The sequence below is a fragment of the Pocillopora verrucosa genome, chromosome 11, assembly GCF_036669915.1.
Source record: "Pocillopora verrucosa isolate sample1 chromosome 11, ASM3666991v2, whole genome shotgun sequence".
NCBI classification, from domain to species: Eukaryota; Metazoa; Cnidaria; class Anthozoa; order Scleractinia; family Pocilloporidae; genus Pocillopora; species Pocillopora verrucosa.
Genome location: NC_089322.1, coordinates 17,459,801 through 17,478,500, shown reverse-complemented (window position 1 = coordinate 17,478,500; position 18,700 = coordinate 17,459,801). Strand labels below are relative to the sequence as shown.

General features: G+C 38.0%; 2 protein-coding genes and 1 pseudogene across 9 annotated transcripts; 1 reads left to right on the top strand and 2 right to left on the bottom strand.

The window, feature by feature from the left end:
* Window positions 1-332: 332 nt before the first annotated feature.
* On the bottom strand, window positions 333-6,126 carry LOC131781472 (transcriptional regulator ERG homolog; annotated as a pseudogene).
* Window positions 6,127-7,291: 1,165 nt separating this feature from the next.
* On the bottom strand, window positions 7,292-13,652 carry LOC131781473 (transcriptional regulator ERG homolog). Of its 8 annotated transcripts, XM_059098134.2 has the most exons (4): window positions 13,291-13,503; window positions 9,533-9,863; window positions 7,866-8,256; window positions 7,292-7,638 (listed from the first exon to the last, which is right to left on the bottom strand). In XM_059098134.2, exons 2-4 carry the CDS (start codon window positions 9,785-9,787, stop codon window positions 7,619-7,621), a joined length of 666 nt encoding a protein of 221 aa, XP_058954117.1. In that variant the 5' UTR covers window positions 9,788-9,863; window positions 13,291-13,503; the 3' UTR covers window positions 7,292-7,618. The 8 variants fall into 8 exon arrangements, with proteins under 8 accessions (XP_058954117.1, XP_058954115.1, XP_058954113.1 ...); XM_059098132.2 differs by lacking the exon at window positions 13,291-13,503 and adding an exon at window positions 13,510-13,652 and having other exon boundaries at window positions 7,292-8,256; XM_059098130.2 differs by having other exon boundaries at window positions 7,292-8,256; window positions 13,479-13,612.
* A 1,865-nt stretch (window positions 13,653-15,517) lies between these two features.
* Window positions 15,518-18,309, top strand: LOC131781500 (uncharacterized). The gene is made up of 3 exons (XM_059098163.2): window positions 15,518-15,699; window positions 16,248-16,576; window positions 17,657-18,309. The coding sequence occupies exons 1-3, from the start codon at window positions 15,666-15,668 to the stop codon at window positions 18,098-18,100; spliced, it is 807 nt and encodes a 268-aa protein (XP_058954146.1). The 5' UTR covers window positions 15,518-15,665; the 3' UTR covers window positions 18,101-18,309.
* Window positions 18,310-18,700: the final 391 nt, after the last annotated feature.

The following is an 18,700-nucleotide window of genomic DNA, read 5'->3' as shown; positions in this document are numbered from 1 at the left end:
TCTGGAAACTAACTGATTTAAAACGTCTCTACACACTTTTAGGGCAATTACCGTTAAGAATTGACGGCAAATTTTTATCCTTGTGTATATAGGGGGTAAGTGTCTGAAGAAATTGTGGTGCTGCCTCTGAGGGAGGTTTAACAATTAAGATAATTTGATTTTATCAACTGAGTTGATCATGTGAATTTGCATTCATAGAGAGTTTCTGAAGCTGGCGTTTCGAGCGTCAGCCCTTCGTTTTCCTTGTGTATGTTACCTTTGGTGGAAACTTTTAGAAAAGCTTCCAGTTGATCGTTGAGAGTCTCAGATATCACAAGAAAAGCAACCAATGATAAAATCAACAATTTATTTATTGGCTATGGATTGGAGGCAATTCGCTTAATCACTGACACAGGAATAGACTTAGTTGGACAATTCAGAAGATCTTGCTTTGGAAAGAGTAAAGGAACAGAAGCTTTCAATCTTATTTTACTCAGATTTGAAGTAATACATATTTGGGGAGAAAGTTGTTGAGTTGTCACTTGGCTTGCTTTTGTCGACCGAGCAGCACTGGGTATGACAGAGGGAGAGATGCTACTCCCCAAAGGGATCCTGGCACGCGAAAGTGTTGACTGCTTAAATGAAGACGAGAGTAATGATTGTCCTGATAAACAGGATGTAGATTTATCAGATGATATTTTCTTTCGTTCTTGATACCATGATTGTGAAACTTCTGGATCGTATCTGTATGGTAATTTGTCGAACTTGTACGTAAAACGCTGGCCGGGAACCTACGAGAATATGAAAATAAAATTATCGGTAGGTGAATAATAGATAGCCACAAACGACCTATAACATCAGCGAGTGAGTGAAAACCATTCCTCTGTGTTACTGTAATAGCTTGACCACAAATTCACAAGTTTACTTTTAGCTAGAGTCCATCTTCATACAGTTTACCAAATTGTAAGGATCATTACATGTATTAGCTACCTTGAGCATTCGTTTGAAACTGTGCACGATCGACGTCGATCAAAGTCTAATTCACTTAGTTAATTTGAAAGACCTGTAAGACTTCAACTTCATCAGCTGAAGCCATTGGCTGAATCCTTTCGTTCCACTGGACCGGGTGAATTATATCATATGCAACAGATACTCCTCGAAATCAGTGGAAAGCCAGAAATGAAAGTCTTGTTTTCGACAACCTGCCTCACTGACTCTCCCCTTCGGCACTATTTTCAATACGGGCACTAGGGTTCCACGCAAGGCCGCTGTCGTGAAGGACTGTTGTCACCAAAACAAAAAAATGCGCGCCGAATTCAAGATGCCTAACGTAAAGGAAGGAACATTGGGGTGTTTGGTTTTGGTCATTTTAAATGACGCGAAGAAGGAAAAATGAGTTTTTCGGTTTCTTATTCGGTTCTCTTTTTCCCGGCCTAAATCGTTTCATATTGGTTTGAAAAAACTGTTTTCGGCAGTTTTTCAGTTTTAATGAATATCGTTTATGGCCGGTTTCCGCTCTTCAGGTCACAAAGAAACTTACGAGGTCCACTTTAAAGAAGAAACTTGCACCAGAGGAATATCCTTACCCATTAAGTCAAGCAAGCAATCAGTGTTAAAACGATTATTAATAGCGAACGTCTTTTGCTTAAACAGTTGATTGAGGTGTAACTCGCCTCGTTTATCTCTCGTAAGACTGAACACTTTGGAGGGTACCATAACACGGTACAAAATCATAGAGTAAACAAAAACGCACACGTTTATTGCTAAATACTTCAACAATCTTCATGCAAAATTAACTTACAGTCGACATTATGAACTGGTTCTGTGTCCCATCGCAATAAAAGGAAAGAGAGTGAGACCACTCAAGATAAGACCCTCATTAAACACCTTTACACTAGTAACAATGTATTACTTACTCCTTAGTGCATAAGGTACACTGGAGTCTCTTAGAACAGCAGCTTAGAATGTGAATGTAGAATATAGTGTTACCACACCTTGCATTAGATATAATGTACTATACCATAAAAAGTAACCATAATCCAAGGCCACACACATGGAATAATAGATATTAATGGTATTAATTGCATGTACAGTGTTTTCTGATAACAGGTTACAACCCTTGAACGCTATTTAACCAAGTACCAAACGCCATTTAGCATAGACCAGTACATAGCACTGGAAAGATATTCAGAGCACCCTTCATGTTCGCAGGAAAGGCCATAAAACCTTAAAGAAATCTTAAAATCTCCATACTATAGGAAAAGCTAGACACATGGGTTATTGCTCATTTTATACATCATTAACCTGTTACCTTTGTGAAGTACATTTGTACTGTGAGTCATAAAAATTGGAAGATTGAATCAATTTTCCCATGTAGGTTAGGAAAAGGGTACCATTCTTCACAACAAGTACCATATGGTACCATAGCTATGACATACCACGTTCAGTGTAATTATATACGATCGAAATATACTGTGCAAGGTATGAAAAAAACAATGTTCATCATGCTAACCCAGATACGATCCATGAACTCTAGTAGCAAACAGCAAGATTATTACATTACAGGAAGCACTGTGGGAAATCTCTTTACAATGATAGAGTCATTGCACTATAATTTTACCAAACACCATGCAACACTCCAACTGGCCGACACCATGTACAATGCACTTTTAGCAGTAAGATTCTTCAGTCTTACGACAACTGAATAAGCTTTGTATCTAAAACTTCAACGGGTATTGCATTTACCAAACTAATTGAGCATCAGGAAACTGGGTTGGTAATACAATGCACGACTACGAAACAGACAGCAATGACACACAATACAATCGCCTCTATGAGCAATATCTCTTCACACGTTTCATGGACTATAGTTAGATTAAGCCAGGAATAATTTATGGCTGTATATTTTCCTGGGCTTCACCATTTCCAGTCCTTCAACCTTCAATTCTTTAGTAAGATGGCTTTTGCAAGCTTTTCATGTCAACTGTGAGTAAACTTTGGGTTACTTAGCTAAGAGTAAGTGTATCCATCGATCAGTAAACACTTCATGACGACAGTACTAACCTTTTGAATTATTCCCTGACCATAATAGAATCGCAAAGCCCTACTAAGTTTCTCATAATTCATTCCTTTCCTCCTTCTTCTTAGCAGACCCCATCTTCTTGCCACTTCCTCGGGTCTTTTAAGCTGAAACTCTTTGAACTCCTTCCTACTCCAGCAGATTATCGTACACAAATTGTCGTTGGCGAGAAGCTCCAACAAAAATTCCCACAAGTGGATAATGTTCTTGCGACGATATTTTTTAACTTCTGGATTTCTACCTCCATCGTTTGATTTGTTTATGACCTCGATTCCTAAATCTTTCACCGTAGTCTCTACTTTCATAGCAGTGGTTTGGTGAAAGAGGAAAGAGAGAGAAAGACTTATCAGTTTTAACATCATGCAATTTGTCACCTTTTGAATCGTAACACCAACTTATAAAATCTTGATGCTTCAAATAAACACTAAAACTGAGTTAAATACGTTCTAAAGTACAAAGCATCTCTACAACCCTTTCTGCTGACGTAACATTTATCCCTATAACGAGCCCTTAGTAAAGAACTGTGAAAGTTCAAAACCAAGTCCTTCCGTCCCCGTAGTCAAAGATGGGAAGTAAGATCCCATCTGCTTTGAAATTTGGCGGAGAGCAGCTCAAAGTTCTTTCAAAGCAAACGCTGACCACGTTTTCTCCAGTTAAAGAGGGTACTAGTTTCCTGACAACCCAACTACTTAAAAGTTTGCACTAAAAGCCCTGAACATACAGTTAAGAGCCATATGCTTAAATGAAAGGGTTACAACGACTTAAGCTGACAATTGACGCAGTTTTACACCTGTTGGAGGGAACTAAAAGTTAACCAATTACAACAGATGTGTCGTTAAGCTTGCGTTGAACCTAACTTTGAATTTCCGCCGAAAATTTATTAGACTCAGTAGGCGAATCATGTATTTCAGATAAAGTGGGTTTCAATAGATTATTGAGTTAAATGGCACACTCATAAGCTTATTGTGTAGATATCAGTGATAGACTTGAAAATAACTATGTTATTGCTGTAAAAAAATTGCCTTTTATTCGTTTATAAAGCAATTATTATCATCAATATCTTCACAGCGAGTGTCTTCATTGCAGGAGACAAACGATTATTGTGCTTCAGACAGAGTTCTTATCGATAAACAACTCAGTTCGCTTCGATCAATAACAACAATATTTACCTTTTCAACTCATGATGGCCTGCATAACACCAAACGCTTTCTCTAATTAACTTAAAGAAAAAATTTGGTTATTGTGTGCCCCTACAAAATTATTAAAACTTATAAAGAAAACGTGAGCTTATTTAGATTTGCTCCTATTGCAAACGTTTTTCTTTCTTAAGACCCCATTTGCTCTTGCTGCAGCTGTTCCTCAACAGAAGAGGATATAGCTCTTCGTAAATGCCTTTTCTAAGCTTTGAATATTTTCAAGGACACAGAACCTAAAACATGATAACATGATTAAGGATAATCCAACGAAACATATGGATGCTTTTCAAAACTTAACTAGTAATACTCTTCACCACAGTTACACTTTTGTTTATTGCACAATCGAGCCTCCTAAAAACACGGATAATGGATGACAAAAAATGAAATGCTTCTCAACTCTACCAAAATATCAAAATCTTTCTTCGCACGAGGGCTGCACAATCACTATGTGAACTGAAGCAAGAGTTCTTCGTCATGCTTTCAGTTTCCTTGGGAAAGAGTTCCTATCTACAATAAATAAGTCTCTGGAGGCTTATCCTCCAGTTACTTGTGCACAAGAATGACAATGTCTCAATTTTCTTTGTTTCTCTCTGAGTTTTGGAACTTTGGTCAAACGCCTCAGTTTCTCAGAATAATATTCTTTCATTAGCCATCGATCACACCCATTGACAGTGAACAAACTTCAGTAAAGATAGTCGAGCTGCGAACTAACACTTTTTTCCTGTGGATTGCCGGCTTGGACTCTTGAGTCTTACCAGACGAGAATCCTCAGTTTGAAAACTAGATTTGCATTAATGATCATTAAATTCTGAGAAAATGGCCATTAGATCTTTGGTAATGATTGTAATTTACTTTAAAAATACACGAGAAAACATTGTAAATTTGGATTGAAACTAGAATTGTTGGCTCTCACTTCGCTGAACTCAGCAAAGTGCACCATTCTCCTTACGTTTGGGTGATGCTCTAAAAATTCAAGTTTTATTTTGACTTGTGTCGATGTGATTCCCAAATAAAAGGCTCTAGCCTCTTATCTGTTCACAGCTCAAAGAAAAAAATTGTGTTGCTCGTGAGTGACACGATTCAACAAGCAAATTATATAAATGATGACTGAGAACTGTTCCGTCGCTTAACTCAAGATACGGCTTTGCGATTCTTTGTCAGTCGTCTCTTGTGAGCCTTTAAAACTTCAAATTAACTTTAAACGAAACGAGGAGATGACACTCACTGGAAGCAACAGCTCTCTTTCTGTTCAAAATTCTAGAAATATCTTCTCTTTGTTGTGGTTACCGACATTCGTCATTATGATATAATATCAAACAGTCGCGTGCACCCACGCCGCACTAGCCAGTTGCCGAGAAAAGCTGTTTCAAAGTAACTAGTTGTTTTTTGTCATTAATCATTTTAAGATACTTTTTTAGCATCGAAAAGGATCTCCATTTGTAGAAAGTAAGTTCGCTTGTTGTTCTAAGGTGATCAGTTCGCAAAATAATAATTTTTAGACAACTCCTCGCTCGTCAGGCTTTGTACTCGATACCATGATTGCCGAGTCAAAGATAAAATACTATTCACGCAACCGAACAAAACCTTTCAAAATTAATTGATACATCTAAAATTTTAGGCATAAGAAACCCACGGCTTGGGCTGAATAATTTTATTTTAAAATACAGAATCAAGAAAATAAAAGAATGATCTACCTGCTGTTTGCGACGCCATATTGCGCGGGAGTCAAACAGTCAGAGGTGCGTCCTTCTTCGATCACTTTCAATTTGAAATGCAACAGAACACTGGAGGACTTTTAACTTTACATGGGTCTCACTCGTAATGATAGCTGCACCTGGAGGTTTTTTTTAAGCATGACTAAAGCTGCAAGGGAAGTTCTATCAATCATATAAAATTATATTTACTTCCTCTCGGCATCTTCCGGTTGAAATCACAATAGGCGTGACAATCCAGAAAGTTCTGTTCCGTCACGCAATTGGTTGTGATTAAGTATTACAAAAAAAAACAAAACAAACCAAAACCAAGAGAGATAAAAAAAAGGAGAAAAGAAGAAGTTTTCAAGACAAGGTCAATAGTTATTTTCTCAGTTGCATTGTTTAACACAAAGCTCTCAATTTCTGGGGTCCTTCAAGGAAATTTAGTCGTATTTAGTTTGAGTTAAATCTCACCATATCAAATAAAGGGAGGTCGTGATCTTCACCTCCGGTTAGCGGAAGTTTAAAGTAATAAAGAACACTGAACTTTCCACTGTCTTTTTTATTTATCTATGAACGGTGGATAACGCCCGGAGAAGCTGATTACCAACAATTTTGTGTTTTTAGGTACGAGAGATCGAGTTTTGCTTCTATCAACCGAGGCCTGAATATTTGAGCTGTGAGAGTGAAATATAACACAAGAAACAGAAAAGGTGACGTGTTTAACACAGACACGCTTTATTTGGTAAAAAAAGACACTGGGACAAAAAAGTATATATTTGGAAAATTTTTGAAAGAGATAGAAACAAAAAACGAAAGCAGAAAGCGGATGTCGAAAAGCGGAAGTTGCTCTTCTAAGAGTGTCAGTGTAAGCTAATTATAATTGTAAATTTGGTATTAAAGGCTATTTAGCAACGGCTCATGGATTTTAAAGTATATATACAATAGATTTTTCCTAAAAGCAAATTTAAATCAGAATGCTAAAAACAGTGAGAGGTTAAAGACTTTTGCCTTTTGTCATCAACTCTAATTCTGTTTCCGAGCTCTTAGCGAAAAGCACAGCGAAGAAGTTGAACCCGTTAAAGAAAGTCCCGCGTTTTAAAACCTCAACCGCAGAAGAAGTTGTTCCGGTCACCAGGAATCGTAAAATAAATGATTTGCACTTAACCACAATTGACCCCAAGAAGAAGTTCTGTCTGCGGACGCAAAAAGCAAATAGTTTCTGTGCGTGCATCATTTTTGGACAGTAACGCCAGGGGTTTCTTCTAGGCCGCAAAGGAGTTACTCAGATCAGAGATCTATTCGCCGCTGGAACGTCCTTTCAAGGGGAAAACTTGCAGATATACGTCAAAAAACATATCAATTTATTTCCATCTTACATCATTGTTTAAAAAAAATATATTTTAACTTGCAAAATTAAAATAAATTTTACAAAAAAAAATACATCTTCAGACTTTTTATCGCAAAATCTAAAATATTTTCTATATCTTTTCAAAAAACATACTTTTTTTACGGGAAAATTTACCTTTTTAACGGTAGCGCTTTTGGAATAAAATATTGGTCAGCCTTAAAGCATTGGAAGCATAATCTGAGATGATAACTTTCTCTTTCCAGCTTGATGTTATCCCATCGAGCTGGAAAACTCAGCGGCAATTTTTCTATTGTTGGGACTACGTCAAAGTGGAGGAGCCTAAATGAATATATAAGCAGGATAAGTAATTGAATAAACTGTTATAAGGTAAAGCAACTTTAGGGCAAGATACTCTAATCTAATATCTTGTCTAAGTTCTGTTTTTTTTTTTTTTTAAGGGAAAAAAAAAGCTGTGAAGTGTGTCCTAAATCTCGGTATTAGCGTGCGTTAGACACGCTGAATGACCGAAACCGGAATCGAAGTAACTTCAGAGGTTATCATTTTACCAACAGGTTTATCGTGTTCCCGTTTCAAATGCAACTGTAATGGATGGTGCACAGGTGGACTGGGACCAAACGGGAATACGATCATGGTCTTAGAGCTGTCAAATATTGTAGGCGTGTTAGGTGTGGAACCTGGGTACAACACGAAAGGGTTCGTTGGCGTGGAAAGAAGCGGCCAAGACCAGCTCTTTCTGGGATGTCCTCGGACTGGAGTAAAAGCTGACAGTGAAGTGTTAGTGTTCGTCTTGGGAGGGGTGGGGTCGGCTTCTTTAGATTTCGTTGGTTCTTGGATGCAAGCCTTGATTCTACTCCCGTGGTAAAGAGATCTCGTTACACCGGGTTCATACTTATATGGCAGTTTGTTAAACTTGTACACCAATCTCTGGCCTGCAACCTACAAAATAAAAAAAATAAGAATGTTTAAAACCTGTACATTACAGACTTAACGTATACTTGCTTGATTGGCCACGAGAGTTTCCGACGAAACAACAGCAGAATTGATAAATGCTTATCTCACATCCAAAAAAAACTGCAACCTGAAAAAACTGTCGAGCTTCTAAAAGACTGAGTCCTGGCTGCGGTTTATCACACTGTTATTTCACCTTGGATACTACATGCCATAGTTTTTCCGGTCGTCTGGGCTGTTTGTCGCCATGAGGTTAAAGATAAGAGAAATTCTATGAAGATCTTTCCATAAATCGCCCAGCGAGATAACGAATGGGAACATGGCTGCTGTCCAGGAGATGTGACGGGAAGCTGTTCCTTTACACTCAACCCTCTTGACCTGACGCACACCCACCCGTACTTTCGAAAGTAAACGAGACGTTTCATTGATTTCATATTACATTGATCGATGTTCTTTCGGAGGACGTTTGTGAGATAAACATCGCCTATTTAAGCAGTTTTTTCCAACCTGGAGCAGTTGAGAGCACATTAAAGTCTTACTTTTTTTTTCCTGTTTTGAATTTTGTTTTGCTTTATTGTGATCGAAGTTAGTCGAAAAATCATATTCCTACACTCAAAGATGCATGATAGTGGCTTTCAACTCTGAGTTACCGCGGCCAATCGAAATGCGAAATTTATCATCCATTCGCTCAGAAGGAACTACCGAAATTCATTGGCTTGCATCTGCAATTCTGATATGACTGTTTACTTGAACGTGATCTCTTCTTTCACTTTCGATTCTTTAGTCCTTCTAATAAAGTTCCTTGATCGTATATGCTTGTATTATGCTAATTAGACGGAGAAAAAAAAAGCATTCATTGCCGAAAGCATTGATGTTTTCGATAAGCCTCATGTCCTCACTCTGATAAATTTGTTTTGAAATTGTGTAATTGCGTCCGTTATCAATAGGAAGGTAACTTAAAACAAAGTGGACGAAAAGACTTGGGGGGAAACAATTACTGAGGACTTTTTTCACATGCTCTCAATGAGATCGTTATTTCCGAGTTGTGAACAGGAGAATGGTTCACCACCTATTACGAAGTTAAGAGGTTTCACCTAATAAAAATTTCATATGTTTGCTCTCTTAGCCTTCGACTAAATTTCTTCTTTATTCGATGAATACATTCAAGATAACTCAATTACGATCACTGCCATACACGCCTTACAAAAATGGATGGGCAACAATGAAACAGAAATTAAGGTCAGTCTCGTGTAAAAACGCTTACCTTTTTAATAATTCCTTTTGGATAGTAATGTCGAAGAGCTCGACTGAGTTTCTCGTAGTTCATTCCTTTTATTTTCTTGTACGCGCCCCACCTCTTTGCGACTTCTTCTTTGTTCTTTAACTTAAACTCCCCGTGTTCCTCTCTGATCCAAGCTATGATTGAGCTGCACTTGTCCCCGCTGGCAAGCAATTCGTAGAGAAACTCCCACAAGTGAACTATGTTCTTGTAGCGTGGTTCACCGCTCTCGGAATCCATGTCAGACACGATTCAACTAAAACTGCGTCTTCTTCTTCAGAGGGATTTTTTGAAGCTCCGCTCAATGCAGCATCAGCTGATAGGACAAGAAAGCCGTGTAAATATACCGCTGTAACAATAGAAGGGCTCAAATCTTGCGTTTATACAGGTGGGTTTGGCTCTTAAGGTTGTTGGAGATATTGTGACGCTTGATTAATTTTCCGAACGCGACTCACTAAGAATTAAACACTTTAGGAATCATGAATTTGCTAAATCATAGTGGTGAGACTCCTTAGGTCTAATATTCAAAACTGCACTAACTTTTCATACTCGTGGTGAAAGGTTCCTGTCACTGCCATCTCTAAATTTAGAATTAATCAAATTTTTAGCAATAGAAAGTCAGGTGCCTACGTGATGTTCTCTCAATTCTAACCTCTATATTCCGGCTCTGGATTTGCGCTAAAATAATCAGCAGAATTCACAACCTTGATAGCAAATTTAAACTTCTAAACAAAAAGTTATGACCTGTTTCATTTTTCAATCACGGCAACTTTTTAATACCTATTTCGCTGTCAGAATCAAATCTCGACTCGTTAATCACTTTCCAACCATGTGGAAACCGAAATTTTTTTCTGGCGTTTGTAACTGATATGGCGATATTTTGTCAGTATGAAAAAGGAACATTTGTAGAGAATCGTGTTTCTCCTAAAATATTCTTAGCAACAAAAATGAAACCCCAGATGCGTTTAGCATGGCTGCGGTCACGAATTTGTTTCTTACAAATGAGCAATATGGGAGTGAGTAATATATATGTCATGAAGTTTTAAGTTTAAGAAGAAAATAAAAATGTTATCCACCAGCCTAGGTCGGTTCGTATTGAGAAAAACTGCGCTCGAGGTCTTGGGTACTGCTCGAGGCCAAATGCCGAGGGCAATTATTAAGAATGCGGGCACATTTTTTCCCAATACGGACCGACTCAGGCTAGTGGATAACATTTTTCTTAAAGTTAACGAAATTCTTTCCAAAAGAACCTGAATGATAAAGGGCTGTAATTACAGCAAGATCTTCCATAAAATGAACAATTTTTGAGCTTGTAAATGGTAGCTAAAATAGCAGCAATGCAAATTAAAGAGAGTGGCCTCACCAAAACATTTTAATTTGCGTAATGATAAAGGTGAATGAAAAGGCTTCCAAACGAACTTTGAAGCATTATTGTTACAAGTATCTGTCACAATCTGACACCTGTCAATCAGAGAGCGCGCAAGAAAAAAAAACGCATGTGCATCTTTGAAAAAACAACGGATGGTCACGACAATGTTTTTTTCTAGAATAGTCTATGATCTTACGGATAGTGTCATTCACTCTTATCGAAGATTTATTAATGTACGAAGATTTACCTCTGTTCAGTAAGTAAATAGCAAGGAAAGTAATTTTATAATCAAATTTTTTATTTTGAAGTTGCAATGGCGAATGCAAATTTAGTTTGTTCAACTAAACACGAGGGGATTTAATGCGGCTTTTTCTCATTGAATTCCTTCAATTTCTGTTGTGCAATTTACGGTACAAATGTCCAAATAGAACGGACTTGGAAAGACTCACCGAAAGCGTCTTTGAAGTAGAACTGAAAACTTCGCTCGCCCGTTCACTACGAAAAAAAATTGTCTTAGAGAATTTAGATATGAAATGGATAAAAGTTCCATCGGTTAATTCAGTTGTAACGAAATACCTCTCATGTTAACTTTCTAGGTACTTTTGGTGAAGGATTGTTATTTACAGACGGTTTATAAGCCGCTTGTCAATCAATTTAATGATACTTGCTTACACAAATTAATTTCGAAACCAATATTTTTCTGTCAACCAAAGTGATTTGAGAAAAGAGAGCATTAATAAATTATATTTCGGCTTGAGGCAGAGACCGACTTCTTTGCTTAAAAATACTACTCAGCCGGAAAAACGAGATATATTTATGAAAAATGGCAACGAAAGTAGGGATGTACTCAGCGACTCAAGAAAGCCTTACTGTGCCCGTGGGCAGAGATAGGAAAATACGGACCGCGCTAAGAACCAATCAGATTGTAGATTCGTTACCGAGCCCTCTGAGGAAAAAAAAAACCAAAGTTGAACTTGCTTTTTATGAGTGTCTCGTGGTGAATAAACTTTTCCTTTAGGCTAACCAAAAACACGTCCTTATATAGTAAACGCCTCCTCCTCCTCCTCCGGAGGCGTTGACTATAGCGGACGTGTTGATCCAGTAGAAAAAAACGATTATACAGAGACTAACTAAGACAGTGTCAAAGGGTCAGAAACATGACAGACTGCACGAGCTACGGCAAACATGACTAAAATTTCAAAAGTTCTCCCATTTTATCTCTGACGAAATTGTTCATTCCAGAAGGTGGCGTCGGCTTCAAAATAAAAAACAACCAGGAGAAGATATGACCCTAAATTTTCATTTGACCTCTCTAAGTATTCCCAGCGTTACTCAGGGTTTAGCTCATACCTTACGATAATCTACCGATCTTCATCGCTGTTCGCTCCCTTGTTGAAGCGTAGTTTGTTCAATAACAAACCACCTGTCAGTTTCACACTCGTATATGAAACCGGCAAATTGATAAAATCTGTTGCTTAGTCTTGATTACTGATCTAGATTCAGAAATTTGCCTTGAAAGGAAAGATACCATGCGTTTAAAGATAATGAGAACAACAAAACAGGAATAACAGTATTTCGGCCGGAAGGAGCACCGGCAGTCATACTATAAGACAGATTTTAAAAACGAAAAGTAAATACCGGCCGTATTGAATTCTAGTTTGTATTACACTAAAGGGTAGCCTGCTTGTTAGCTTCTTCACACAGACCCGGTCAAGCGGATTGAGTCAAAGAGATGCCATAGAATTTAAATTTTACAGACGATGGCTGTAAAATAATAATTTCTAGTCTAAGTCTTGCAAATACTTTCTTAATTTTATCGTGTTGTCTTTTGATACACTGACCTGCCAGATTCCGTACCCCAGATACTCCAGATACAAGGTGTAGCTACCGAGAGAGAAGTTTATAGTGGGCCTGGCCTTAACCAAATTCATATTGAACACCTTGCCGTAGACAGCCACTATCAGCTATATCGAAAGCTTCGTAATGAAACAAAGAAAGACGAGTCCGCTATAAGGTCTAAATTTTTCGTTCAAAGAACGGGCGAGATTATACAATTTGGTTTGTGAAGTATACGTATCAGCTAAGAGATGTAGGAGCCTTTGCTCTCGTATCATTAACGATTGATCACAAGTCCCTGCAGCTAAAAGGCCGACTTAAATATGAACAAGCTATCTCCGAGAGCACTTTAATCTGTCAAATTTCATGCATTTCCAACTATTCCAAGCTGTCTGAGTTTATTATGCAAAGAACGGGTCAAGCAGCTCATCGCACTAATTTGATGAACACCGCAAGTCAAGTTTCCATAGCGAAAAGGCAAGAACCATTTGCCTCAACATTGTGATTATATACAGCTTAACTAAGTCTAAAGACTTACCTATTATGACTATGTTGCATTATCCGGCTCAATCGGTGCGCCTAGTTAGCTTGCATACATTTAGATTTCTAAATATTTCCTAGCTGTGCCACCGCCCCCACAGAAAAAAGTGCAATGGCTACGTTATAAACATACATTCATTGCGCAATGATTACCACATCATATCTTGGGATGTTGAGTTAACTTACGGAGAGAATGTGTCCTGCAGTGTAAACTTACTCAACTGATTAAATGTTCCCGTCTACATGGAGATATCATCAAGGATATTCTTCATTCATTTTTTGGCTAACTTCTCCTGGAAGTTGCTCGTCAGTTGCCTTGCGGAACAGGAAGTAGCGTTTTGTTTAGTTGTTAATTCGTTCAATCGAAGGTCATGCATTTCCTGCTGAGTGCTTTCACTTGATGAGGTAACGCATTTTTTTAGCCTAACATGTGTTCTAGAATTTGAACAGATTGTCTATTACGCATGAATCAGGTATTGTTGATTATTTCTTTGGAATGTCAAAGAAAACCGACCGCAAGTGTTCACTAAGACTTCACAATGAGCGTCATATTAAACGCTTTCCCAAGTTTTTTAATTTACTCATGTGTACACAGAGAAGATTCCCGTTGTTTTAGTGAATTCGTTCGTAAAACTTAAGGCTTGAGCTAAGAAGGCTATTTTGATCTGATTCAAAAGCAATGCTGGAATACAAGCCTAGATTTAGGAACACGCAATCGACATAAATCACAAATCTCCAGACTATATGCAGAATTTCTAATAACCCGGCAACTTTAATAATTCTTGTTTCCTTACGTCACTTTGCCATCTGCAATAATGTTTGTAGTTACCATAACGGCCCCCTGTCCAAGACCGATTTTACGCAATACACAATAAACACTTTTTCACTCAGGTTAATAAGATAATGTGTGCTGTCATGACGAGCCCCCGTCAAAACAAAAAGTTCCGTATGTCACTCACTTCCCTAAACGTTGACAGAGACCGTGACTTCCCGCATGTGAGCTGCAAAAAGTCTGACCGGGAGTGGAAATGTAATAAACTGTTCCAATAGAGCCATTGAGCCTTCATAACTTTCTTCAGAACTTAACCTACTGCTATCGTACGCAGTCGTCCATGACGCATGTCTAGATATGAAATGTTCTCGGAAACAATTTGATTCTGTGGATCGTGTAGAAATAGAAGTTCATAATTTGCGCTGAATTATTTTAAGCTCCACATCATCGAAAAAGTAATGGAACCTGTCCGAATTGCTGTCTTTTTCTCAGCCAGGAATTTGCGTGGGTGGGATAGGGCTAAATGGGATCGAGCATTTTTGACGACAGTATCAAAACAGTCAAGCATAAATGGCGTGACGTGACTGAGTTGCACCAAACGTAGAGTGGTTCACCATTGGACACGAAAAAAGAGAATGAAACACACATTCTGCGCTCTTAAGTCCTAAATTCTTTCTTAAGTTCTAAATTCCTTTAAAATGTTGTTTGTTTAATTTTGAGCATGCTTCAATTTACAAGCTGTAATATTATATTATTTCAAAGCCCGGAAGACATTTGAAAATAGAGTTGTTCCTGTTTCCGGTGTCTAGAGTTTGAAGTTCCTTTATTGGTCACGCAACGATATAAAACGACAAAACAAAGCAAATGAGATCACCATCTCCGTTTTGTCGGTCTGAAAATTAAGAATATTTTTTTACACTAGTCGAATAAACTGCTAAATATCCGAGTGGACGAATATTTCTTTATTCTAAAGAAAGTAAATCATTCTCTTTGAAACCATTCATCGCAACGTGAGCTGATCACGCGAGCGATACATGAGTTTAACCTATCATTCCAACTTATATACACTGCAAGCCTTGAATCCGTGTTCGTGAGCTTTTTCAAGCTCTCTGAGACAATTTTAATCTCGAGCAAGCCTTAGCTGCCTTCTCACAACGAGCTCAAACATTAATGGTTTTGTAAAAAATTTTTCTCGCACATTACGTAGTCGGCAGGTTCAATTTATGTTTCGGGCCAGTTAAATCGTCGAGCGATGTAGCCCAGAGGCTTAAAAATTGTATTTTTAACATTTGCAAAATTCATAGGAACCTTGTTTTAGACGCGAGGCCTTTGAAGTGTTTTGTTATGTAACCAGAAGAGATGTGCGTAATTGCGTGACCTTCACTCACCTCACGTATGCTTTTACGCAAATTGAAAGTGAATAGCAAATGACTAATTTAAGCACTTCCTGTCGCTCCAAATTCTGTTATAAATAAGCCTGTATTGATGCTTGATCAAACAGTCGAACACAGCCAATTTGAGGTTGAAACAAGGAGAAACTCATCCCATAACTCATCATAAGCAAAGCTGGTTAAAAGTTGAGGAGAAACCATTACGAACGAATGAATATGTCGACAATGGAGCGTGAAAGCCATGGTAAAACATATTTTGTTTTAAATTTCGTTTGCTGCAGGCTTGGATATCGTAGCTTATGCACTTCATAAAAATCCCGGGGTACAGGTTCGAAATCACGCAGATCTCTTAGTTTCTAATCAAGAACTAACAGAGTTGCTGCACAAATTGAAAATAACACATTTCAACTATTAGCAAACAATTCCTGATCCATGTAAAATTGAGCGAGTGAATTATAATATTTCCATCTATTCTGGGCGTTAAAGAGAAACAACTTTGCACAGAACGAAACTTTTATAAAACCTTTGTCTAATCTACGTGCAAAAGTAGTTACGTTGCGAGAGGTGAACTGAAAGCGACGAGCAGTGAAGAGATGGCAGAGATAAAGACGTACTTTAAGTTGCAAAAGAGTAGCTAAATTTTCCAAGATGCATCAGCCATATCAAATTGCCTTTAACTGCTCATATAGAGAAAATGTGATTACGTCGGTCTTTATGGACAAAGGCAATGAACTATTGACTATATGATGAGATCAGTTTAACGTTCCCTTCCTTTCATTTCATTGCAAACAGTTGATCACTCAATGCAGAAACAACCTGAAACCTTTACCGAAGAATGTTTGAACCAAGTAGATCTTCAGAAGTCCGAAATGACCTCAGTCGCAAGAGAACCTCGTTACAAAAACATAGTCCACTTGTGGGAGTTTCTATTGGAGCTGTTGGCGAGCGATGGCTGCAAAGGGATCATTTGCTGGAGTAGAAAAGACCACAGGGAGTTCAGGTTGAACAACCCTCACGAAGTTGCTAAAAGATGGGGACGCTTAAAAGGGAAGACAGGAATGAACTATGAAAAACTCAGTCGAGCTTTGAGATACTACTATCAACAAGGAATTATCAAAAAGGTGAGTTAAGGGATCCCAAGCAGATTTTGTTTTATCTTAGTGTTACATGTGATTTTTCAAACTTTGAAGCGCTTGTTATACACGGGTCGCCAGAGAAAACAGTATGTATGTCTTGAATTATTAAGAATAACAAGACTCGAGAAATTGGTAAAAAAAAAAACCCATACAATAAAAAGTGGATGCTAACTTCAAGCATTAATCAGTAGAGATTGCCTTAAGCTCGGAAAGAACGTGGGAACATAAATGTTAGGATGACGTAAATACTCAAGAAATTGACAACGTGTCAAAGATTTTATTCGCTGTAATCAAAACAATGGCAGAAAAAGAGTGAACTCTAAATTTCTTTCAAAGCTTGCGATCAGGTTAGCTTTAAAGTTGTTCGAAAATTCTTTAGCAAGGTTAATTGCTTTGACAAAATCGCCCCCACATTCAAACAGGAAAAAACACTTTTGTCTCATGTGTTGGCTAAAAATAGTGTTTCAAAATATTGGATTGTCGCTTGCTTTTGACTAGTATCTGAAGGTTTCAAATAATTTGAATGTCTTCAGCGAATATTCTCCTGATAATTAAAGCCTCACTTGTCTTAAGCTGAGCGAAACTTTCACTTTTGCCTTCTTTTTGGTCAGAAAAAAATTTGTGAATTTTTTCGAAGTTGAGCAAAGATAATGTCACTCTTGTAAAAAAAAATTATGAAGTCTGTCTTCTCGCCAATCATACTTTTCTCCTCAATAGACAGTTCATTCTTTTATTATTATATGTCTTAAAGTTTATGAGTAAAAATCTTTATCTGCTCGTTACATTGAGGGGGTGTACTCTCTCGTGCCCAAATTAATGTTAATGATAGAAAGACACTAACGTCATTTTGACGCATGAATGAGGACTTGAAATAATTGATCATGATTTCAGACGTAACAGGCTTAATAGACAGGTTAAACACACAAAAAATTGAACGATAACTTCACTTTACTCGTTGAGAGATAACAGAATAGTTGTTAAAATAGTTAGTGGTTGGGGATCTTAGAAAGAGAAATGATTCTCTTGAGGCGCGTTACTGATCAGTTATTTCTTTAACTTTCTCAGGTCCGTGGTCAAAGGCTCGTGTACAAGTTTAACAAACTTCCATATCGATACGAGCCTGGTGTAACAAGATCTCAACATCAATTAAAGAAAATAAATAAAAGCAACACCGAAGAACAACATCAAGCACCATCTCCTCAGACAGTCACTGTGCCATCGCCTGTACCTTCAGCTTTCCTTCCACCAAGTCCAACAAGTCCCATTAGCCCCGTTATTACCCCACTCAGTAAAGATTGGTCATGGCCAGTTGTTCCCGTGCCTACTCGGCCGATGTTGTGGTATCAAGGCTCCTCGCTTCTTAAACCATCAGCAATCCTCATTGGCAGAAGCAGGATTATGGTTCCGGTCATGGATCCGTTGACGTCACTTCCATTAGGTTTTAAACCAATTCAGCCTACACCTTTTAATACGTCAATACCAGTTTCAGTTATTCAGCGAACCATGTAAAGACATATTGTGCTGGAAAGCTCTCCCAGATTCTGTTATTCGAGTAGAAACTCGGTGCCACGGCCCTTCTCTCTTGTATCAACAAAGAGTGAAGGCAAGAGGACAAACCATAGCTACCGTAGTAAACATTTCTTTGTACATAGACAATAAACTTACTTGAAATGTGTATATAATGTTGTATGTAAATAAAAGGAAGGTTGTATGAAAAACTGCTTTTGAAACACAATTTTATTGTTTCCTGTATCATCTCCTGGTCTCAACGCTTACTTCACCCACCAAAGCGATAGCGTATGATCACCCGATTTCAGAGCAACTAAAAAAATCCGGGGCAGAATGTTATTTCAATATACTTCCAATCTCATGCATTGAAAAAATTGAGCCGGTGTAAAATCTCTATCTTAAACAACCAACATCATCCACAACATCTACGGAAACAGCTCGCTCTGCGTGTGCACAATGTCAGCCATGGTAAAATCTTGATCAGTTGACGCCTCACATGAAGTCCGATTGCTGATGTCAGTTCGCCAAAGGTCAGAGCACATGAAAAGATGGAGGGATGAGCCTCGATGAAAATCTTGATGAAAGGGTGTTGATTTGTGT

Coding starts and splice junctions, on each gene's coding strand:
- LOC131781473 (XM_059098132.2), bottom strand. CDS start 9,787: ATGGATTCCGAGAGCGGTGAACCACGCTACAAGAACATAGTTCACTTG. Junction 8,257..9,532: donor CAAAAGGAATTATTAAAAAG/GTAAGCGTTTTT, acceptor TTTATTTTGTAG/GTTGCAGGCCAGAGATTGGT.
- LOC131781500 (XM_059098163.2), top strand. CDS start 15,666: ATGAATATGTCGACAATGGAGCGTGAAAGCCATG. Junction 15,700..16,247: donor AATGGAGCGTGAAAGCCATG/GTAAAACATATT, acceptor CATTGCAAACAG/TTGATCACTCAATGCAGAAA. Junction 16,577..17,656: donor AACAAGGAATTATCAAAAAG/GTGAGTTAAGGG, acceptor TAACTTTCTCAG/GTCCGTGGTCAAAGGCTCGT.